The 23625-nt window shown below is 49.2% G+C and overlaps 1 protein-coding gene across 5 annotated transcripts in view; it reads right to left on the reverse strand.

Moving 5' to 3' along the window:
* Window positions 1–1043: 1043 nt before the first annotated feature.
* The window catches only part of EHBP1L1 (EH domain binding protein 1 like 1), a 42410-nt gene continuing 19828 nt past the window's right edge, over window positions 1044–23625 (reverse strand). For 3 of the 5 annotated variants that reach the window (XM_083589689.1, XM_083589690.1, XM_083589691.1), the window contains 12 exons: window positions 21736–22075; window positions 16438–18181; window positions 14815–14984; window positions 13894–13942; window positions 11972–13243; window positions 9527–9581; window positions 9249–9325; window positions 5705–5825; window positions 4505–4604; window positions 4056–4129; window positions 3453–3567; window positions 1044–1918 (listed from right to left, as the gene is read on the reverse strand). In XM_083589689.1, the coding sequence (XP_083445815.1) occupies window positions 1831–1918; window positions 3453–3567; window positions 4056–4129; window positions 4505–4604; window positions 5705–5825; window positions 9249–9325; window positions 9527–9581; window positions 11972–13243; window positions 13894–13942; window positions 14815–14984; window positions 16438–18181; window positions 21736–22075 (4205 nt within the window). In that variant the 3' untranslated portion in view covers window positions 1044–1830. The remainder of the gene's footprint in view (window positions 1919–3452; window positions 3568–4055; window positions 4130–4504; window positions 4605–5704; window positions 5826–9248; window positions 9326–9526; window positions 9582–11971; window positions 13244–13893; window positions 13943–14814; window positions 14985–16437; window positions 18182–21735; window positions 22076–23625) is intronic. The other 2 variants (XM_083589692.1, XM_083589693.1) reach the window with 1 other exon arrangement.

The following is a 23625-nucleotide window of genomic DNA, read 5'->3' on the forward strand; positions in this document are numbered from 1 at the left end:
CCTAGTCTCTGTGGTTTAGCCCACAGCGCCACCCGCATCCCCATTTATGTACCTAATTCCCTTTATATCCAGTCTTTCCTCCAAGGAGCTCAAGGTAGTGCACATGGTTCCTGTCTCCCTGCCCACCAAACATTTTTCTTCATCCTTTTGACAACTCTGTTACACTAAAACAGGGAATGCCGACCTTTTTAGTCCAGTGGGCACATTTGGAGTAAGTTAAGGGCCCCCTCTGTTCACTTCCCCTCCCCCTACAGAGTAAGTGCATACAAACAAACTTAACTTTCCCCAAAGGATCTGTGTTAAAGGCATATCCAGTAATCTAAGCTCTGAAAAACATGCCAAAGTTCAGAAGGAAGTGGGAAGGAGCCCCACTTCCTCCTTCAGCTCTAGGTACTTTTCAAGGGAGAAAAAGGTAACCAGCCTCACAACCTCATGTCCAAGGGGGCACTAAGTGGGGGTGGTATGCTCAGAGGCTTTGTGAGTACCACAGGAGGACCTCAAAAGTGTCGCATATTTTGGTGACCCTCTGAGCTAAAAGGTGCTGAATGGCTCAAGGTTACAGAGTAAGCTCCACAACCGACTAGGGATTTGAATCGTAGTTCCTCAGACCTTTGTGCAATACTGCCATACCTTTAGGCCTTTGTTCTGATAAGCCCTAGGCCTTCCTGCTTACTCTGTTCTAACAGCATACAGCAATTCCTGTTCTTTTGATATCCCTGCCAAGCAGTGGCATAGCGTGGGGGGTGCAGGGGGGGTCGGCCGCACCGGGCGCAACATCTGGGGGTTAGGGCAAATCCACGGGTTAGGGGGCGCAAATTACTTGCCTTGCCCCGGGTGCTGACAACCCACGCTACGCCACTGCTGCCAAGCTCTCAGTTGCCACACGGAAGGGGAACTGTTCACCAACGTTCTATAGCTATACCTCACAGCAAGTGTTCAAAGACTTTCTGTGACAGGAGGGAAGCTCAGCCAATGGCCACAAAGCAGCAGGCGATTTCCAGCATGTATTGCGAACACACCACAAACTACCTTCCTCACGCACCTTGTGTCTTTTGATGTATTTATTTCAAACTCTGGTACAAATTTAGTGCAAATAACCAGGGAGGGACTGGGCTGAGGGGGAGGTGCAAAACTGGAGGGGGGGCAGAGGGAAGTTGGCCACTGTCACATCTGGCTTTAGGAGTATTCAAGGCACTTTGTGGCTTTTGTACCATTGACCAACAACAAACATTGATCATTAAAAAATAATAATAATAGAGCCAAATAAACTTTGTAAAAACGGCAAAGGTGGGGAGGAGGCACCCGTTTTCAAACCCTAAAGAGCAGCTCACATGCATGTGCACGCACACAAAAATCACACACACACACACACACACACACACACACAAATAAATATCGTTCCTAAAATTTGGAGAGTGTGAATTTGAAAAGCTGATTTCTTCCCTCTCCAGGTAAACCAGGGTACACGGGCACTGCCCTTTAAAAGTGGCATCTTCTCTGGGGAGGGCATGGACATAGGGTAAGAGAAAGAAAGAAGAGTTTGGACGATCTCCCTTGCCCCAGTGGGGGAAAACAAACAAACAAACACACACACACACACACCCCTCTTTGGCATGAGCAGTCAAGCAGCTGCGGCCCCCCCAGAGGACTGTGGGCAATGACGTGCTCCAGCAAGGCTGTGGCATGGCAGGCGAGGCCCTCCCAATGGCTAGTAGGGATTTAGGGCTGGGGTTGCCTTTGGAGTGGCAGAAGTGCTATCATGTGTTGTGCCTCCTGCCATCCCATGTATGGGGGAGTGCGGGGAGAAGAGGCAAGTTGCACCAGCCCATCTCAGCTGACACGGCACTTCTCCTTGCGGCTGAGCTTGTGGCGTCTCTGCTGTAGTCCCCGTTCCAACCGGGCGTCCTCTTCCAGAGCTCTAAAGTGGTGTAGGAGGGGGGCAGGCGGAAATGGGGAAGAACAACAACAGAAAAGCAGCATTAGTGGGTAGAAAGTAGAGCCACGTCACCGACAACAACTGGTTGAGCCCCCCCCCATAAGTACCTATCAAGAGCCCTGCTGGCCAATGGCCCATCTAGTCTACCATCCTGTTCTCACAGTGGCCGATCAGATGCCCCAAATGGGAAACCGACAGGCAGGACCTCAGTGCAACAGCGACTCTTCCCACCTGTGGTTTCCAGCATTCACTGAACACAGTGAATGCTCATTTCTGATCAAATGTGATGCAGAGAGGATCACACCTTTTAATCGTTGCACCACTTCCATTTATCAGCAAACTGAACATTAGCCCTCCTCAACTGGCAACCATCACCTTAAAAGACATGTTTCCCTAGGGAGGCAAGTGTTTTGTTTTGTTTTTAGAAAGGGAGCAAGAACTTGAAGTTTCAAGAGGGGTGGAATTACGTTTGTCCTTCACTCGCTAACAACATTTATCCCCTCCAACCTGCTTCGAAGAAAACCAAAACCAAAAGGAGAATTGGTTCCATGAAATCAATGGAAGTATCAAGGTTCCAGTCCTTACTAGTTTGTAAAACCCTCTCATCCTCCACCCTGATTTTTTAAAACAAATTATTTTAGATGTTCCATTCAGAAACAAACTCTGGTCTCCAATGTTTACATTTGATGGGAACATCAGTGTTTGCTGGTGGGGTGGGGCAGGGTAGGGCAGGGCAGGGCACAGGCTGACACAATAGCCAACCTACTTCAATGAAAAGAGTCTAAAAGTTGGCATGATATCCAGGTACCTCATCACCCCTATTATCTTACTATTCTCATTTCTATACTTTAAAATATGCTCAATATTTTAAGAATGCTGTATATTAACTCTTCTTGTCAATACAAGTTTCTCTCTGCAGCTACATGGCAAGGACAATAGAGAAAATTTAGTGTTAGATATTGAGCCTCAAGGACAAGGAGCCAAATGAAATGGGGATTTGTGTGTGTGTGTGTGTGTGTGTGTGTGTGTGTGTGTGTGTGTGTCTGCATGTGTTTGCACAGTATTCCCATTTATAAAGGTCTCCTCCCCATGTGTCATCACTGTCATCGAACACCCCCTCCACAACCCTTTCCCCAAATCCTGACCAAAGGGTTAATATCTAAAAAGGAAAAATTCCAACGCTCATGCATTCCTGGATCAGGAAATGTGGCTACAAAGGGGAAAGGTACTCTGCACATGTGCAGAGGCACTGGTGCCTTTGTTGTTGCTTGAGTGCTCAGGAAGACCTGGTCCTTGCATCAGGAGCCCAGAATCTAGGAAAGCTTGGGAAATGAGGCTTTTTGGCGGCAAACAGGAGGATTAACAGGCACCAGAGAAGTCCTTATACCAGAGGACCCCCAACTTCCATTCTCACACATCTGTCGTCCCTGGTGGGAAGGAAGGTAGCTTCCCCCTTGTGCTTTAACTGCCAGCATTCCTCTTCCCTCACACTCCAAAGAAGAGATGAGCCACTCACATCCTCTCTTTGATGTCCAGGTCTCTCACCAGCTCGTCCCTCTGGTTCACCAGCGACACCAGCTCTTCCAGAAGGAGCTGCTCCCGCTGCTGTTGAGCTTCTGTTTTGAGCCAGTCTGGAGTGGGGAGAGGCATAGCAAGAAAGGCTGATCCACCTTCCAAACCACAGATACACAAAGCCACGTACAGATGTACATGTATATGTTAAAAACCGCAAATAAACCTGGGCACGCAACACACACACTGTAGGACGATTAAAACATCTGAAGACTGAAGAGAACAATTTTGAAAACAGCAGTAGAGAAAACCAAAACTCTGGAATAAAAACCAAGCACAGAATAAATGGCAGAATAAACTTTTTTTAAAAAAAGAAAAAAGGAACACTGAAACAGAACTTTCATTTTGCCACCCTGCCCTGCCGCCAAACTTCCTTTATCTCTCCATACTGCCTTCTTCATCAACATCCCCAAGTCAGGAAACGTTCCAGGGGGCACAACAGCCCAGCAAACTGGGCCTGCTAGAGAAGAACTGACACAGCCTCGCAGGCCCCCTTTCCCTCCAGGTCCCCTTTCCCAGTCCTCCACCCTGGTTTTCAAGTCTTCACCTTCAATAGCCATCATGGCTCTCAGCTCACGGCTCAGGAGTTCAAATCGCCGCTCCAAGTCTTGCTCTTCCATCCTGGAGTAGAAAGGAAGAGGCTGCGTTCAGACACCCAAAAAGTACCAGTAATCCCTCTTAGCAGCAGCTGCTAAGAATTACAATTCCCAGAGTTCCTGGGAAAGAGACACTGGCTGTAAAACCAATATGGTAGCTCTGTGAGGGGAACAGAGGTGCACCAAAGACACCTGGCACCCTTAATAAACTACAACTCCCAAGATTCTTTGCGGGAAGCCATGGCTGTTTAAAGTGCTTTAAACATATGGTGTGGACGTGGCCTTGGATCACATGAACAAGCCATCATGCTGTGTGCTCCATCAAGCAGAGAATAAGGAAGTCCTGCTCCCTTCAGTGCTGCCATTTTCTCCTCCCACCTCCCACCCCTCCCGCACTCACAGCAATTGCAGCTGGTCTTGCCGTCGGATCAGGGCATTCTTTTTATTCACCAGTGTGAACCATTCCTGGATCAGCTCCTCCTCTCTCAGTTTGTCAGCACCTGAAGTAGGTCAGGGGAAGAGAGGTAGGGTGAGGATCTCTGATGACCTGTCTTCCCCAACATGCAAACATCTGGAACATCTGGACACTTGTCCCTCCTGCTGAGGATTTTATAATTGTGAGCAACTTGCCCCACCCTTAAAGCCATATGTGACATCAGATGTGTAGGGTGCAAAAAGATGTGTAGGGTGCACAGGAAAAATCAGTGTGCTGCCAACTGTTCAGTGCTAAGCGGGACTTGCAAGTGTTTCACTTTCAAAGGGCTTCATTTTCAGTACCGATCAGCGCTGATAGCAAGCCCACTTTCGTGGCTGTGCTAGAGGGACTTGCTGTCAGCACCGATCAATGCTGAAAATGAGTCCCTGCCCGAGGGCCACACGCAGGGCTGGATTTAGGTTTGATGAGGCCCTAAGCTACTGAAGGTAATGGGGCCCTTTATATGTCCAGCTGTGCTTGGTCAACAACAAATTGTTGCTGTTTTTTGTGTTGAATATATGCTATATGGTCATTTATGGACCTAATAGGTATCTAAAGCCATTTGCCACTGTTGCTGTATGTAGGTTTTATTTTATTTGTTTTTATCTTATATTTTGGAAATCTACATCCAGTTTTCCCCCCTTTAATTTTATTTTGGGGCCCCCAAGAGAGTGGGGCCCTAAGCTATAGCTTGTTTAGCTTATACGTAAATCCAGCACTGGCCACATGTGAGGTTGGATGAGTGTTTGATGGGCTTGTAGGGGTGTTGCATGTCACTGGACATCTGTGGGTGGGGCCTGGGGTGAGCAGGGACATTTAGATACCCAGGAAGGGTGTGCCCAGGAAGGGGAGGCTTTACCCCTCCCCCTCCCACCTTCCTCCCCATCACAGGAATGTACTTTGCACGGGCAAGAATTGTGCACTCAGCACAGAGGCAGCAAAATGCAGGAAAGGTCTCTGCAGGCTTGCTCACTCTCGCCCATCAGGTTGCCCCCTCTCCAGAGTTTCAGGCAGGGGTCTTTCCCAGCCCTACCTGGCAATGCCAAGAACAGAACCTGCGAACTTCTGCATGCAAGACAGATGCTCTACCCACTGAGCTGTGGCTCCCGTCTCCAGTTTTCCTACCTGATTCCATAAGGCCCCGCAGGTCCTTCTCCACCACAGCTGCTCGCCCATCAATTTGCCGCTGTTCATTCTCCAAAGCCCGGAGTTCAGCAACTACATACTGGCTGGTGTCTTGGAATCTCTAGGGTGAAACCACAGCAGTCATTAGAGGTGGTGTCTGTCCTGGGATGGGGGATGTGAATGCCACCCTGGGGCATGGAATTGGGCAGCGAAAAGCTAGACTGCTGCCTACAGAAATGATATCTCAGAAAGCAAAAACGCCTTGCTAGAGACGAAAACAGGACCCAATATACAAGAGGACATTCAAACTCGCTTTTTTACCTGCAGATTATCCCAATCTGCTTCCTAGTGGTGAGAGTATGACTTTCAGATCTGGGAGATCTGGTTGTTAAAAGTCCCACCTCTGCCACTGGGTGGCTTTGGGCAAGTTTGCATTCCGGTTCAGCCTCAGGTGCCCAATCTAAAACTGGAACAGTGGCCAGCCTCACAGGGTGGCTGTGTGCAGAAAAAAAACCCCACGCAAAGGCTGTTCAGTGCTTTGCCAATTTAAAGGAGCTGTAGAAAAATGAAGAAGGTGCAACTTATTCTCATTGAAAAATCTACTTTTCTGTCGGTGCAGAACTATTTAGGCAGATGGTGTTAAGACTCAATGAATCAAAAAAGAAGATGCTATATTCCTTGTCTGTTTTGTAACACAAGATTTTTTTAAAAAAAACTACCGTATTTAAAAAACAAGAGAAGATTCATGGGGGACAAATTCATGGGGGAGAAGGCTATCAATGGCTATTATAGCCAAGGTGGCTGTTCTCGGTCCCCGCTGTTAAAGGCAGCTATGCCAGTTGCTGGACACCACAGCAGGGGAGAGGGCTCTCATGCTCGGGTCCTGCAACTGGCTGGCCACTGTGAGAACAGGATACTGAACTAGTTGGAGCACTGGCCTGGTCCCGCAGACTCTTCTTATGTTCTTTGAGGAGAGGCTTTGCAGGCTTTGGACATTTTCAAAAGAAGGAACAGTAAAGCACATTATGAGCAGGCCCAGAAAGAGGGGGGGGGGGCCATATGGGCCACTTGGCCCGGGTCTCCGATTCCAAAGGGGGCCTTGGTCAGCATATTCACAATCCCAGGGGATGCACTGGGGCGAACGCGGAGGGTTCAAGCCTTGAAATAAAATTATTTGTCAGTATAACTTTTATGAAAATTATTTATATACTTATTTATAAGACTTCAGCTATACCCAGAGTAAAAAAAGGGGGGGGCACATTATCTACCTGGCCTGGGCCTCTGCCTGGCTCTGCAAGGCCCTGATTATGAGCAACAGATGAAGCAGCCTTGTAGGAAAGCAAGCCATTGATCAATCAAGCCCAGTATTAGTTACTTTTGACTGGTAGCATCTCTCGCAGCTCTGCAACCTGAGATCCTTCAAATGTCAAGGATTAAATCTGTGACCTTCTGCATGCAAAGCATGAGATTTGCCTCTAGGTTACGAGGCGCTTCTCTTGTAACACGCAGAAAGAAAGGAGAGACCACGAACTACCTAGAAAACAAGCCCCATCCCACGGTTAGTAAAATTAGCTACCCAAATCTCTCCTGGGTTACTCATATGCTTTCTAGAACAGCTATGAGTGGCAGGTAATGAACAACCAACCAACAACAATTGCTATCTTAAAACTAAACGGCCATTTCACACAAGCCCAGCTCCTGAAATTAGCAATTGATTTTCCCCCACACCAGAGGCAACCAGAAGAATGCAAGAGCAAGTTTGCAAGATTAAGTAACAGGCTCATCTAGACCACATGTATACCCTACATTTAAAGCCCTATGATTCCACTTTAAAACAGTCATACCTTCTCCCTAAAAATTATGGTAACTGTGGTTTGTTCAGTGGCCTGAAAGTTGTTAGGAGAACCCTAACAGAGCAAATGTAATTTTTGTATCCCACCCATGTGATTTGGTTGCCCCAGCCACTCTGGGGCAGCTTCCAACAGGGTATACAAAAACACAGTAGCAGCAACAACTACAATCACAGAACAGAACATCTCACGTTAAAAGTGTCTCGATACAGGGATGCCTTCAAGTATCAAAAGTCGCATAACTATCTCTTTTGACATCGGATGGGAGGCCCCATGAAGAGACATTGAGTGTTAAACCATCCTGGCAACTCTAGCTCTAGGAGAGGAATAGGGGTCTCCCGACATCTCTCAGCACCCTTAACCAACTACAGCTCCCAGGATTCTCTAGGGGAAGCCATTCCTGTTTAACGTGGTATCATTGCACTTTAAGTATATGGTGAGAATGTGGCCCTAGTCCAGCAACTTGATCTCACAGCATTCTCCAGATGCTTATGGGAAGTCTGCAAGCAGGACATGAGTGCAAAAGCTCTCTCCTCTCCACCTGAGACTCCCAGCAACTGCCTCCGACAGTGGAGGGAGAATGCAACCATTGTAGACAATAGTCACCCATAACTGGTGAGGGTTGGGGGAGGCAGGCAATTGGTCTGCTTCCAGCACCAATTAGCAGGGAAGAGGCCCCTTGGAGGCATGGAAGTTGGCTAAGAGCCATATGCCACCTGGGGCTGCCTGTATGTGCCACGATGCCAAACTCTGCTGCCACCCACCCACCCAGCAAGGTCTCCACTCCCCCTGGGAAAAAACCCTCCTCATAAGATGGTGGCAATGTCCCCAACACATCAGCATCTTTAGGCAAATATGGGGCATTTTGAGGTTTCTGTTTCCAATAAAGGAACTTGGATGACTCACTCGCTATGAACATGGCTGGTCTGGGTAGGAACTGAAACGGCTTCCTATGCAGCACAGCAGTCATGTGGTTCCCCTAAGGGCCTAAGGCCAAGCAATTTCCTGCGGGGACTTGTGCTCTTGGACACCTTCCTTAAGAGCTAGAAACTTATCAAGTGTTAAAGCCAAGTTTCTTGGGATTCTGAATGAGCTGCCCAACACAACTGCAGCTAAGAAGAACCTAGTCTAATATATGTTGCTCATCTCCTATTACTGGAGGACCGCTCTGGTGAGTTAAACCAAAGTTTTATCTAGATCAGGACACTTATCATCAGCAGTAGTCAGCCCAATGTTTCTGAGAAGCTCATGGACAGAAGGAGCTGAATTTTGACTACGGTTTGTCCCCATAATCTGGGAAATCAGAGGTAGATTGCCTTAGGACATGGAGGCTCCATTTAGTTATGTTTAGCTAAATGGTTAATAATAGCTTCAAACAGTCTCCATTTATTCACGCTTTTCATGCCGTTGTTAAAGAGCCCCCAGCCAGGCAAAAAGGGACACCTATGAGGGCAGAGATGGATCAGATTTTAGGATTAAAGTCTCCTCTTTTTTTTGGCGGGGGGAATGTGTATTTTATAAAAGCTGTGGTGTTAGAGGACTAGCTTCCTTTTTCTGGTGCACCTTTTTTACCAACTGAAGCAGCTGCTAATCAGAGAAAGGCTGCTTTCAAATGAGGCAGTTTCGTTTTAAATCAGATCTTGCTCCAAAAGCGATTCTAAGCTCATGAGGCCCAATTGTTCCCATTATCTTACCAGAATCTCTTCTTCATTGGTGCTGATCTTCAGGCTGCTGTCCTGGGGCAGTTCCTGGGAGGTAGCAGTTGAAGGGGCTGTGAAGAAGAGAGGCAAAGATAACCAGTCTGAGCTAATTACAAGTTTTTTTGTGGGGCTGGGGTAGATAGAAGGGGTATTCAGACCAGAGCACCTGCTTATGCAGGGGACCCTTCAGAGACATTTGGGAGATGGAGGAAAAAGCAAGCTGCCCACCTCTTTAGTTCCGGCCTACCAACTCTGCAAGGATCCAAACTCACCTGGGTGCCGCTGAACCTTTGGTCGGGGTCTTGAGCCCCCATCGCTAACATCCTCCTGGGAGAGGGAGGGAGAGAGAGAGAGAGAGAGAGAGAGAGAGAGAGAGAGAGAGAGGAAAATGGGTCTCAGCAAAGCAAACAGAGTCATGTAACTTTCATCTTTGAAAAATGTTGAACAGAGTCGGGAGACAGATGTGGAGAGGCTACATCCTCCCCCCCCAATGTTGTGGGAGCCTAGCTCCCATCACCTGCGGCCATGTGCCACGTTGCCTAGGCTGATGAGACCTGGAGTCTCAACTAGAAGGCACCATGAGTTGGCACCCCAACCTCCCAAACCCGGTGTGCACCAGAAGATTTGGACTACAACTCCCATCTGCCCCAGCCCTCCTTGCAGGTGTTGAGTCCAAGATATCTGGAGGCTCCCAAGCTGCTACAGAGCACCAGAGCAAGTGTTTAATTTATACATTTAAACCAGGCATAGGCAACCTCGGCCCTTCAGATGTTTTGGGACTACAACTCCCATGATCCCTAGCTAGCACGACTAGTGGTCAGGGATGATGGGAATTGTAGTCCCAAAACATCTGGAGGGCTGAGTTTGCCAATGCCTGATTTAAACAAACAACAGATTAGAATTGCCTTAAGAGGGTGGGGAACCTTTGGCCCTCCAGACGTTGCTGAACTGCAATTTCCATAAACCTTGGCCATCAGCGATGGGACCGACAGGAGTTGTTTTAATGCAATGTCTGGAGGTGAGAAATTGCAAGTTTTCAGTCAGAATTTTTGCCTAGACAGATCTATGGTCTTTATGCTTTCACCATGCGATGGCACATTCATAAAAGAACATGGAAACATGGAGATGGCTGGCAAGCGAGCAAGCCTTGAGCAGAAACCAGCCAGTAAGGGGTGTTGCCAGCTGCCCTGATCAGCTGCAAATGCAGAGAGGTGACGAAGGCATTAAAGGAAAGAGGTCAGACTTTATCCGTCTGGCCTGATATTGTCTGCTCTGACGGGAAGCTGCTCTCCTGGGTGTCTGCCAGAGGTGAGTATATTTCCCATTACCTCCTTCCTGATCTTTTGAACTGGAGATGAAAACATGACCTACAGCCCATTACTAGCAGACTATTCTGCAGCAGGTGCATCCAGCCTAGCTGCCTGCACTAAAATTAGCAAACCAAGCATAGAAGCAGTGCACATAAAAGGCACGTACTTGGGAAGCAGAAGATCAGTGCTGGCTCCAGGTTTCCATCAAGATGGCCCCCCACCCCCTTTCCTTTTGGGCCAAAAGGCTCTGAGAATCGACAGTCTTCCCTCTGCAGGGGTGTAGGCCTTGGCAGCTGCATCATGATACCAACCCCAGTGCCAACCCTGCACAAGACATAGCTAAAACGGATTCTGGCCACACTCGCACCATAAATTTAAAGTACTGCACTGCCACTTTAAACAGACATGGCTTCCACACAAAGAATTCTGGGAGCTGTAGTTTGTTAAGGATGCTGAGAGTCATTAGGAAAACTCCAATTCCCCTCACACAGCTACAGTTCCCCAATTCACTTTGCCATCTAAAATGGCTGGATATCGTGCACAAGCACACATACCCCAAGTACGGAGAAGTAAGTTTTTATTTTATTAATTAATAAAATGATTAGTAGTTCACCAGGACAACTCAAAAGTGAGAGGCACACAAAATTTTAAGCTAATTGTTATTAGTTCATCTGTGGACAGAGCAAAAACCACACAGAACAACCCGTTCGCCAATGAGAAACAGAACAGAAAATCAGGTTAGGGCAGAAACAGGGAGGCCTGCAGCTCTTCCAGTTGTTGCCTAACTGCAACTCCAATCTGCCCCAGTCAGCACAGCCAATGATGACACAAGTTGCTATCTAAGAACATTTGGAGGGCCACAAGGTCCCTAATACCAGGGTTAGAAGGAATCAAAGGCTGTGCAGCTAAACTTCCAAGACACGGGACAGCACCACACCACCAATGCACCCAGTTTGATTCACGAAATCCAAGCAGTGTTCCAAGAGGAGGGCAGCTGTTACAAAAGGCAGCCAAAAAGGCCCAGTTCTCGAAACCTGTCCATCAAACCCAACCACCAAATTTCAAAAGCAGGAGACCAGTGCCAGAGTTCAATGCTGCCTGGAAGCCAAATAGGTATCTGTGGCTGTGCTGATAGAAATGCAACTCTGCACATGCCCAGCAGCACTCTCTCCACAGCAGCACGTTTTTCAAGGCCAAAAGCTTGGATCCGAAGCAGTTGCAGGGCCAAAGCCAGGCCTAGGTTAGACCCTCCTAGATCAAGCATTCCATGCTATAAAAGCTCTTAGTTCAGCAGGGCAAGGGGTTAGCAAAACCAGAAGTGCAATGATAAAAAAGCGGCCATGCAACATTAACCCGGCAACATGCCCAAGCAAGCTTGTTCTGTGTCTCCCTGGGAGCTCCACTCACCATGGCCAGGCGCCTGGCAGGGTCCTCAACCGGGCTCCCCGGCTCCCCTTCGTCCATCGACAAGGACTCGCTCTTGAGCCGTGAGCGCCGCTTCTTCACCAGATCTGCATCCCGCACATGGGCGAAGGTGGACTTGGCAGCATGGGAGCGTGGAGGGGCTACTGGGCCTTGGCTCCCTGTGGAGAGAGCACGCTGCAAGGGGCGTTCGATGCTGCCCCGCGATGCAATCCGCTTCAGCCGCGGAGGGGGAACCAGCTTCTCCCCATTGCTGGTGGGTGGCTTCCCCTCAGGCCTTGCGGCTTCTGTCCCTGAAGCCTCTGCTTCCGCACCCTGAGCGAGAGTAGCCCCATTGGCCAGCAGCTTCCCATCGGGCTTTGAGGCAGCAGTCTCAGTGTCGCTCAGGGCAGAGACCTCTTCCTGCCGTTCAGGGTTTTGACTGGCTTCAGTGCCATTAGCCACAGTTTGTGCACCAGGCGTCGGGGCCTCAGTCCTAGAATCCACTTGGGCCTGAAAACTGGCCCCACGTTCCATGGCTGAATCGGCTGCAGTGCCATTAACAAGTGTGTTCCCATCAGATTGGGAGGCCTCCGCCTTAGTGGGAAGAGACTGTGTGTCTGCAGTACTCTCAGCCACAGCCTTCTCATCAGAATTCGCACCCTCAGCTTTACAGTCCACAGTTCTGAGGGGCTCCGGTGTGGCTTCGTCGGCTGGCTTGACGGCTGCACCATTGACAATTCCCTTCTTGTCAGCTTCCACCATGTTCACTGCCTCATGGGCCCGATCTAGTTCCACAGGCTGTAGCGGCTCAGCACTGTTGGCTTCCGTCACCTTGTCCTCTGTCACAGCTGCCTTCCCAGAATCCTTTGCAGCATCTGCCTTCTCCTTGCTCTGAGAATGCTCGGGGGCAGCATCCTCCAACTTTGGCTTCTGGCCTTCCTCTGGCATGGTGCTGGATGCCTTTGCCACCCCAGAGCCCTCTGCGCCCGACCCACCGGGCTGCTCTGTCTGGGAGGCGGCAACGTGGAGGTGCTGGGAGTAGAAGTCGACGGGATCAATGGAGCCAGACGAGTCCGTGTCGAATTTGCCCACCTTGTAGGTGGTCTGGTTGCTGTTGGCGGCAAACTGCACCACGTTCAGCTCTTGCCCGGTGAAAAAAGCCCGGATTTGGCACAGGTATGTCATGACGATTAGCCGGTCGGGCACAGCCAGGAAAACCATGTCGGCAGGGTCCATCACCCGGGAGATCCCCAGTGAGGCAAAGCCATCAAAGGCCTGATTACGGAAGGAGAGAAAGAGAGAGGAACTCAAAGAGCCTGTTAAAGCCTTTTCCCAACCAAAGGGCTTTTTCCACAGCAGGGTTTTATTTATTATCATGTTCTTCTCCTCCTCCCCTACTGCATTTTACAAGGGCTAAAAAAACTTTTATGCATATCTATCTATCTATCTACCCCACCTTTCCTCCAATGAGCTCAAGGTGGCATATATAGTTCTCCCCATTTCATCCTCACAACAATTCTGTGAGGTAGGCTGAGAGTAAGTGACTGGCCCAAGGTCACTAGTGAGCTTCAGGGCTGAGTGGGGATTTTAATCCAACCTGCCAACACTCTACTTGACACTATTACTCGTTTTACATGTGGGAGGGCTGAGAGAAACAGAGGCCTCCTGCACCTGTTTTGTCCACTCTGGGCCACCCCAGAGTTTTCTGAATTATTTATCCCCAGAACAACCCTGTGAGGTAGTCAGCCTAGAGTAACTTTGACTTAAGGCCATCCAGAAACTCAATAGCTCAGCTAAGGATGCGAACCTCTCCCCAACAAGGCCTTGGGACCTCACTATGTTAAAGGTGTCCCTCTAAAGCATGTCCAAGCAACAGCCTGGCCCAATTTCTTCTGGCTCAAGGAAAGCTGGAGCTACAGACTCACCAGTTTATTGTTCTCTTTGATATCAAGCGGGTCCAGGGCTTCGTAATTGCTGAAGGTGGGAAGGGAGGAGAAGCATAAAGTCTGTGAGCAGGCTTTGACCTGGATCACCTGGGACCCCAAAACTTTCTATCACCACCACCACCACTGTCCGTACTTGGCCCTACTGCCACAATGACCCCCAACCTTTTCTCGTTACCTCTGCTTAAAACAGTCTATCCCCGGGTGCCTTGATCTCTTGTCTATCCCTATGCTTCTGGATGTTTCATTGCTCAGGCCAGTAGACACCCTCCTCCCCACCCCATTCACAGGGGGCTCTCCTCCTTCCAACAAAGCCTTTTGCACCACTGGAGCAACCCCTACCCATTGGCTGGCTGGCTTTGAGGGGTGCATTCATGGTGCCCTGCAAGCCTAGCTTTGCAAGACTAGACGACCCTTCTATAGTTCTATGATTCTAAGGCAGATTCTCAAGTTCTTCACATTTCCTGCAGTATCTCCTCAAAGGCAGATTTGTTGAGGTTTCTGGAACATGCAAATGCACATAAATTCAATGGGAAAGGCCCATAGTTCAGGGGCTTTCAATGGAGGAGGTCCCAGGTTCCATCCCTGGCGTCTCCAAGTAGGGTTGGGACATTTTCCTGCTACAGAAAGTCTACGCATTACAGAACTAGCTGGACCAATGGTGTGACTTGATAGAAGGCAGGCCACTTCTACTACACTGATCTTCTAGAAGAGATAATGAATCCAGACAACATTCTTTAACTAGGTTAACTGTAAGAGCCACAGGCAGGACACTAGACCTTTGGGTCTGCCATCAGGACAGCTCCCTTATGTGTCAGTTCTCTGCCACAGTGAAACAGCCATGCAGCCGCCACCATGGACTCCCATCAGAACAGGAGCTCTGCACGCAAGACAACAACTCACATCTTCTCTGGGTGGAAGTGATGGAGGATGGCACAGAACGCCAGCCCATTGCGCCAAGACGTGGTGAAGTTGGTGATGCGGACGCCCCGGGAGCCTGCCGTCACTTCCTGACACCACTCCAGCAAGGACTGGCTGGAACTCACAAGCGATGGGCTGGTGGGGGAGTCAACCTAAAAAGGGTGGGGGAGGGGAGGGGAGAAACTGGTCATGGGTCTGGGTGAAGGGACACTGATAGCTCCCTCCCTGCACCCACAATTGTGGCAAAACTTTCTAGGTCACGGGTGGGGTGTTGCTGGGCCACAACTCCCATCGTTCTTGGCTGTCAGCCACATTGGCCGAGGCTGGTGGGAGCGACAATGCCTGGGGAAAGTAGCAGTGAAGATCGTGCTTGCATGCCATCCAGCCACTGCTAATTGGGTCTATCAGCATTTCAGTATGCTTGTTCATGCACAAGGGTTAAGATGGATATACAACTATTAAGGTCTGCTCAAGATGCTCAGCTCATTGTCCCAGCGTTAGCTTCTGCTGGGTGGACAGCAACACAGCCATTCAGCCATTCATTCATTCATTCATTCATTCTCTCTCTCTCTCTCTCACACACACACACACACACACACACACACACACACACACACATCATGGAACTCCCTAACTCCCTTTCAAATAACACTCAGATGCTCCCCACATTGAAGCACCAGGTAAAGGACCTTTCCATTTGCCTTTGGGATGCATCGAGCATTTAAAAAAATGAATTCTATTGTTTTTCTGCCTACTATTGTTACTCTTTCCTGCACACTATTGTGTACTGCCATGCGTGGGATATGGTACTGTTGGCCAATCTGCTCTACTGAGCTTGTTGGAACCAACACAGAGACACAAAGACAGAAGCACACACACACACACGTATATACATGCAGGATGGCTGTAGCTTTCTGCTTTGCATGCAGAAGGTCCATGTTTCAATCCCCGGCATATCTAGATAGGGCTGGGAGAAATTCCTGCTTGCCTGAAATCTTGGGAGAGCTGCTGCCGGTCATTGCAGAGACAACACTGAGCTTGATGGGCCAAGGGTCTGACTTGGTATAAGGCAGCTTTCTATATAGGCCGGGATGCAAGCAACAAACCAGCAAATATCCCTGAAGCTGCCCATGGGCAGTGGCCATGGGGAACGCTGCTTCACCTGTCCCTCTGCAGCATGCTATGATCGCTGGGAGCCCCAGCTGGGTCTCTGTAGGTCTTCTGCTCTACACTGTATTCCTGCCACCCCTCCCCACTGGAGGAAATTAGGAGCCATCATGAGCTCTGCCTCTTCTGTCTCAGCAGCACCCTTCCTGCTCCAAATCCCGCACCCAGTTTAACTGGTAAGGTTCAACACTCACTGCTCCAGAATCAAACACATTTAAAAGGAATAAGGTTCTGGGATCCCATAGTTTCAAGTTATCTTACAACAAGGCTCCAACCACCATGCTCTGACCTCGGCCCTCCTATCACCACTTCCTTATATACAAAGCAGGGAGTGTCCCACAACAAAACCAGAGTTAGCTGCACATTGAGAAAGCAGGGGAGAGAATTGGCCATGGGTTGTCGACAGTAAGGAGGATGGCATGGCGCGGCCTTCTGTACCTGGGATTCGCCTTGAGCTCCAAGGTCTGTTGCTGTGCCACGGGGTGGGGGGACTGGTGCCAGAGTTTCCTGGCTGGACCGGGCACTCCTCTCCTTGAGGGAGCGGGGAGCTGGGAGAGGTAAGGCAGGGCCCTGAGGTGATGGAGGACTTGGGGGGAGAGGAGCTTCAGTCGAGACTACCGCTTGCTCTTTGTTCCCCAGTGGCAAATTATCTGCCTCTGTGCTGGATGCTTTTTCTGCCTTGACGTCTCCGCTGTCTGACGGACTGCAGCAGTTCAGCCATTCTTGGCCCATCCCTGCCCCATTTAAGCTGGGGGCACTGCTCTCTGGAAATTCCAGGCCCGACGCCTCACTCCTACTGTCCCCATCTGGCTTGTGCGACTCCGCTGCTGCTGCCGTCTCCAGAACACCTTCTGGCCCTTCCTCTCTGCCATGTTCTTCTTTGCACTGCTCTTCTCCATCCTCAGAAGCCATACCTTCCACTTGAGCAGCTTCCTCTTCTGCCGCCTCCTCCTGAGAAGTCCCTCTGGAAGCTCTTCTCCCCTCAGCATTCCTCCCATCACCTGCCTCTCCTTCCTCCGGTCCTGAAAACGCAGAGCCTTCCGGCGGGCTTTGGAGACTGCTCTCAGCAGCTGCCATTTTGTCACCCACATCCCTACTCCTCTCAGGACTGGGTGGGGAAGTGAGGACCGGGATGGGCATCTCTGCCATGCTCACCTCTTCCCTGCCCTCCCTTGCAGGAGACAGTGGTGAGTCTGGCAAGGTTTGAAGGCCACTGCCACCCACCCCAGCCAAATCTTCCGCTGGCACAAATTCCACCTGCTGCAGGTGCGCTTCTGGGGAAAGGCTTATTGGTGGGCTAGGGCCTTCAAGCCCCTCAGACACTTGGCAACAGCCCATCTCTGTTTTGTCCCCTATCCAACTTTCCTCCTGTTTAGGAGCCTCCTCGACAGAAACAGATTCACATGCCTCCTGGCTGGTTTCAGCCTCAATCTGCTCCCTCTCCAGTTCCAAAGGGGGCATCTTTTCCACTGCACAGCCCAGCTCGCCATCAGAAAGCTCTCCTTTGAAAGCAACCCCCTCCTCCTCCTCCACCCCACTCCTTGCTGGGCCAAACGGGGTTACATCAGACAGGCTGCCATCTCCAGGAGTCCATGTCCCCCCTCCCCATCGCTCCATCTTCACCACAGCGCTACCCCCACCAGGCGAGACAGGAGCAACTGCTAACAGGGATGGATCTCTTGCTGCGCTAGTCGCTGCTTCTCCAAAAAAAGCAGCCATGGGGGAAGGCCCCATGAGGGGAGACAAGGCCATGAAGGCAGCATCCGAAGACGACCCCATGGACTCTGCGTCGTCGGTGACTAGGAGGGGCCTGTGTTCAGCGAGGGCTGAGTCTTCTGCAAAATACATCACCACTGAACCATGGGTGGGAGAGGAGGGTCTTTCTGTCAGGCTCCTGCGGCCTAGTCTTTCCCTAGGCGGGCTATCTGGGACACAGGGCACGCTGAGGGGGTTGGAGCTGTCCTCCACCAAAGGTGTGGCCACCTCTGCCAAGGGGCTTGGAGACTCTGGGGACAGCGGCATCTTCTCCAGCCTGCGTTTCCGCACAGGGGGGGCCTCAGGTGCCAACGGAGGCGAGAGAGGGGAATCTGTGGGGCCTGGAGGTCCCCTGAGGGGGCTCTTCTTCCTCCTCTGCGGCACAGGAAGAGGGTTCTGCTCTCTGGGTTTCCAGATATCGCCAGGCCTGGAAACAAGCAAGAAAGGCAAATCCTGAGAAATTGGCCCCAAAAGGACAACACATCTTACTTCAGCCACAAAAAGTTCAAACCCCTTCCTGGGTGAGAGTTGGGATGGAGCCATCACTGTCTCCCAGCCTCAGCCTTTTGTTTTCCTGCCAGCATTCTCCCTTGGGATCCTAGCTCTCCATCTCTGCTCTGAGACCCACTTCACTGCCTGCATGTGCATGCATGCAAAAAACAACAACCATTGCATCCCCAACACTGCTGCCTTCTAGACTGACCCTGGGCAACAGCAGCCCTGTTTGTTTTTTGCAGGTTAGCAGAAGCAAGCATTGGGAAATGGTACAGGACAGTGCAAAAGTCCAGAGAGAAATGGAAAAGACAGGCATGGTGGGGAAACAGGAGAGACAAGGGCAGAAAAAGCAAGTCAGAAAAATGACCTCACCAACACTGATAGGGAACCTGCAGCCCTCCTGTTTTTGCACTACAGCTTCCATCAGCTCCTGACCAGTGGCTACCCCTGTTCTTTGTGAATGGAATTATTCATTCCAAGGACCCTCCAGATGTTGCTGGACTCCAGCTCCCATCAGCCCCAGACCACACAGTCAAAGGTAAGGAAAGATGGGAGTTGGGAGACCCACAATGTCTAGAAGGCCAAAAATTCCCCATTCTTAATTCAGAGCATTCCTATGGTGTAGAATGGACCCATCTATGCACTGTAAGCCACACTCAAACGAGTACATCGGATGCCCTTTAAAATGTGTTGTGGGAGTTTTTGTTCTTATTTTTAATATGTTTTGTGTTTTTTATATTGCAAGTTTTTGTTGTGAACCGCCCTGAGATCTATGGATGAAGGGTGGTACACACGTTTTAATAAGAATAAGAGTAAGAATAATAAGAACTTCAGGTTCTTTTACAGATGACCCCTGCCCAAAGCTAGCTCTAGATCACCCCTGCCAGTGTTTGAAATATGAAGGAAGATAAAGAGAACTTGCTGCCCGCCTCCTTAACAAGGGAGGGGTATGATATGACTGAGTTGGGATTTGTGGGTGTCATTATGGGACCCTATAGCTCCTCCTCCAACCATAATTTGAGCACTGATCCATGCAAGGGATTATGCTGCCCATCCATTTAGGTTATTAAATACTTTCTACAGGTTTATTTCAAAGCGCCCAGAGGACGTTACGTTATGAAGCAGCAAAGAAATGCTGCAAATAAAATAGGTAACTTATGGAATAGTCTAAATTTATGGAACTCACTGCAACAAGATGCAGTGACGGTCACCCATACAGGCATATTTAAAGTGGGATTAGACAAGTTTGAGGAGGGTAAAGCTATCGATGGCTACTAGCCATGGTGACGACATATGCCCTCCAGCATCAGAAGTGGCATTGCTCTTTGAGGAGCAGCATTGGAGAGGGGTCCCTGCACTGGACTTCTCACTGGGACATCTGACCAGATGCTGGACACTAGGTAGCCCTTTAGTCTGACCAAGTAGCCAGGCTCTTCTTACGAGAAGAAAAGGAGAAACTCGTGCAAAATCTGCTACCACAAAGTGAATCAGAGCAACTGACTGCCCTCTTGCACAACAACCCAGAACCCTTCGCAACAAAAGGGGTTTGGTTTTGTTGCTGTTGTTTTAAAGTTCCCTACAGAGGCAAAGCAGGAGACCAGTGGAAACCAGCAAGCTGGACCAGAGCGCAACACCAACTTTCCCTGCTTGTGATTCCCAGCAAGTGATGTGTTAGAGGCATCCTGTCTCTGATCCTGGAGGCCACAGACAGCCTCACTCTCCATAAATTTGTCTAATCCAGGATTTCCCAAACTTGGGTCTCCAGCTGGTTTTGGACTACAACTCCCATCACCCCCAGCTAGCAGGACCAGTGGTCGGGGATGATGGGAATTGTAGTCCAAAAAACCCCCAAAACACAACTGTTGGAAACCCTTTGGGAAACCTTGATCTAATCTAACCAGATGACCACTATGGGAAGCCTGAAAGCAAGACCTGAGCTTGAGACTCCCAACAACTGGTATATGGAGGCTTTGAAATTGCCCCCTCCCACACACACCTAAGCAAAGCCATGTAGCCGAGACTCGTTTTAAAGAACAGTACTGGGGAGGTAGGAATCTATTTTTTGCAATGGGGCAGTGCATTGTCCTGCTTTCTTCCCAGCCCCACCCTCGTCCTTCTAAACAGCCGAATTCCCCTCTCCCCAACCCCTCCCTGCCCCGAGAGGCCTCTCACTTCCCGTTCCTCCTGCGAGCAAACTTCTCTTTTCTTCCTGTGAGTGGAACAGTCTTACTTCTTCCTAGCCTTGGGGGTGGGGTAGCAGGGACAAGCAGCTATATCTGGCAAGCACCTTCACACCCAAAGAAAGGAGAAGCAAAACTCGCAGCTGTCCGTCTCACTTTGCTCCTTTGCTACCACATGCATTTCAGGCCCGCCCAAAATAAATAGAGGCGCCTTCCTCAGCGGATCAGGCAGACAACAAAGCACGAGGGATTCTGCACTTCCTGTGTCCAACGAGAGCGTGAAAGAAAGAAAGAAAGAAAGAAAGAAAGAAAGAAAGGAAGGAAGGAAGCAATGAAGGGGGGCCCATCTGCATGATTCATTTAAAATGCTATGATAATGCTTTAAGCAACCATGGCTTCCCCCCAAAATAATAATAATCCAGGGAACTGTAGTTTGTTTGGGGTGTTGAGAGTTGTCAGGGGGCCCCTCACAGGGCTAGAAGCCTCAGAGAAGATCAATTCTGAAAACTCTAGCTCTGTGAGGGGAGGAGGAGGGCTCCTAATAGCTCTCAGTAGCACCCTTAACTAACTACACTTCCCAGGATCCTTTGGGGGAAGCCATGACGGTTAAAGTGATATAAGAGTACAGTGGTACCTCGGTACCACGGGTTACCTCGGGTTACATATGCTTCAGGTTACATATGCTTCAGGTTACAGACTCCGCTAACCCAGAAATAATACCTCAGGTTAAGAACTTTGCTTCAGGATGAGAACAGAAATTGTGCTCCGGCGGCGTGGCGGCAGCAGGAGGCCCCATAGGCTAAAGTGGTGCTTCAGGTTAAGAACAGACCTCCGGAACGAATTAAGTACTTAACCCGAGGTACCACTGTACTTTGAATGTTATGGTGTGGATGTGGAGGGAGAGACAGCATGAAAGCAAGAGCAAAGAACAGAGCCCAGGGCCAAAACAGATGTGGATCTCAAATAAAATTCATCCCCCACCCCTTTTAACAATAGAAGTTGTAGCAGAAAGGAGAGGATTGGGACCGTTTTGAACACACGGAAGGGGGATTTAAGCCCATCCTCTGTTCCACAGTCCCATTTTTCTTTTTTCAAAAAACCCCAACCCCACCAAATTTGCACCCAAAAGGAAGCTTCTATCAGTGACGTTTATTAAGACAGAGAGAAAAACAAGCAGCCACGAGAAATGCATGCAATGTCGCATCTTGTCCCTTTGCTCAGACCCAAACAGATGCCCCTTCTTTCAAATTCTGCGACAGGTCCCAGATGTTCAACTTCCCCCGTCTCCCGATAAAGCAGCACTCACCTAACTTCTGTGCCGTCCAATGGCGCCAGCTGTCCCTGGAGCAGTTTGGGTCCTTTCTCTTCCTTCTCTTCTTCAGCCCCTGCCTGTGCCAACTCTGAGAAAGTCCCCGCAGCTTGGTTCTGGGTGTCCGGGCCTCCTGAGGGGCCAGTCGCTCCTCCTGGTAACACACCACTTGCCCCTCCGTGCCCCACACTCCCAGCACACTCTGCACCACTTACTGCAAAGGGTGCCGCCCCAGAGATGGTAGGGGCTGGCTCTGCCGCAGGTGGAAGGCTGTCCAAGGGGGCAATGGTGCCACTGGGAACAGCACCAAATGGGCTCTTGGGAACCTCAGCAACAGCTACGGGGCAAGAGAGAAGAGCTCAGGTGTTGGGAGGGATGGGCAAATCAGTCAAAATCCATTTCTTTCAGTTTCTTTTTTTAAAAAAAAATTTATTCAAAAAGTTCAAATAAATAACACAAATACACATAACAACAAACAACACAAATATACATATTATACATATAGTCCCTACAAACTCAAAAAAAGGCACCCTACCCACCCCCATGACCTCCCTCCACCATGGCTCGACTTCCTTAAATTTTTATTTGATTATTTCACTGCATTTCTAAGAATTTTCATCTCTTACAACCATTCCTGATTTCATTTTCATCTTTGCTTTACCTACTTATTCATATTCTTACATCTACTTTACATATTTAATCTATGCATATTAACATATTCTTTTTAGAACAGTATGTTTCCATGTATTCTTCAAAGCAATTCCATTCTAATTTTAAATTTTGATTTGTTTGGGATCTTATGGCTGCTGTTAGTTTTTGCTAACTCTATATATTCACTTAGCTTATAAATCCATTTCTTTCAGTTTCTCATTTACCCCATCTGAAGTTCTGTTTCCACATCAGTTTGCATTAAAAAAACAAAAAACAATGAAAACTCATTGGCATTTTGTGCAAAGTTTCTCCTAATAGACACAGTCTCGTGTGCAGTTTTGCCTAACACGTTGCACATTTTTCGCAAAGCAACCTTCCCTGATATAATGCTTTCTTCTGTGTTATTTTTGCCTGAAAAAACATTAAATAAGTTGGAGTTCTTGTTATTAATTTGGAGTTCTTGTTATTAAGTTGGAGTTCTTGTTCTTGGTATATTTTTGCCTGAAAGCCTGGAGAGCTGCTGCCTGCCAGTGTGGACAACACAGCGCTAGATGGACAAATGGTCTAATTCCATATAAGGTAGCTTTCTACGTTCCTACATTCTTTTTTAACTGGAGATGCTGGGAATTCAAACTAGGACCTTCTGCATCCCGTTGGGGCTTCCTCCCTGGACCCTTAAGAGAGCCACACCGCGAGACAATGTGGAGCTAGATGGTCTAAGCTAGGAGTGCCTTTTCCCAGCTGGATCCTGGCTTCCCTAACAGTCCACTTCGCCAATCACTTGATACCATCACAACATCAGGTAGCCCATTTTTCCTTCGCAGTCCAGCTTAAGTTCAAAGGAAGATCCTAGCAGGGCTTGCAATCACAGCTGATCAGAGCTGACTGATTGACTGTGATACAGAGTGCCCAGGAGGTCACTCTACAATGCAGCCGACCTCAGCAGGCTTGAAGTTCATGCCTATCATCTGACTGGTGGTAGTGATAGCAAACCTCCCTTGCTAAGAAACAACTGGGAGCACACTTTCAGGATGCCAACTGTTTGTTGACAACCGCAATCTATGTGACAACTTCTCAGGTGTGGGAGAAGCAGGTGTAGTTTTTGCAAGATAACACTGCAAGCTAAATGGGGACCTATGCTGGATCCAGTAAGGCCTGCAAGCAGGAGGTGCTCAATCATGGGTCTAGACCTGGCAAAAGACCGCTTCAAATATTTATCCTTTTTAATCCTCTCTA

The sequence above is a fragment of the Podarcis filfolensis genome, assembly GCF_964270895.1.
Source record: "Podarcis filfolensis genome assembly, chromosome: 16".
Taxonomy (NCBI): Eukaryota; Metazoa; Chordata; class Lepidosauria; order Squamata; family Lacertidae; genus Podarcis; species Podarcis filfolensis.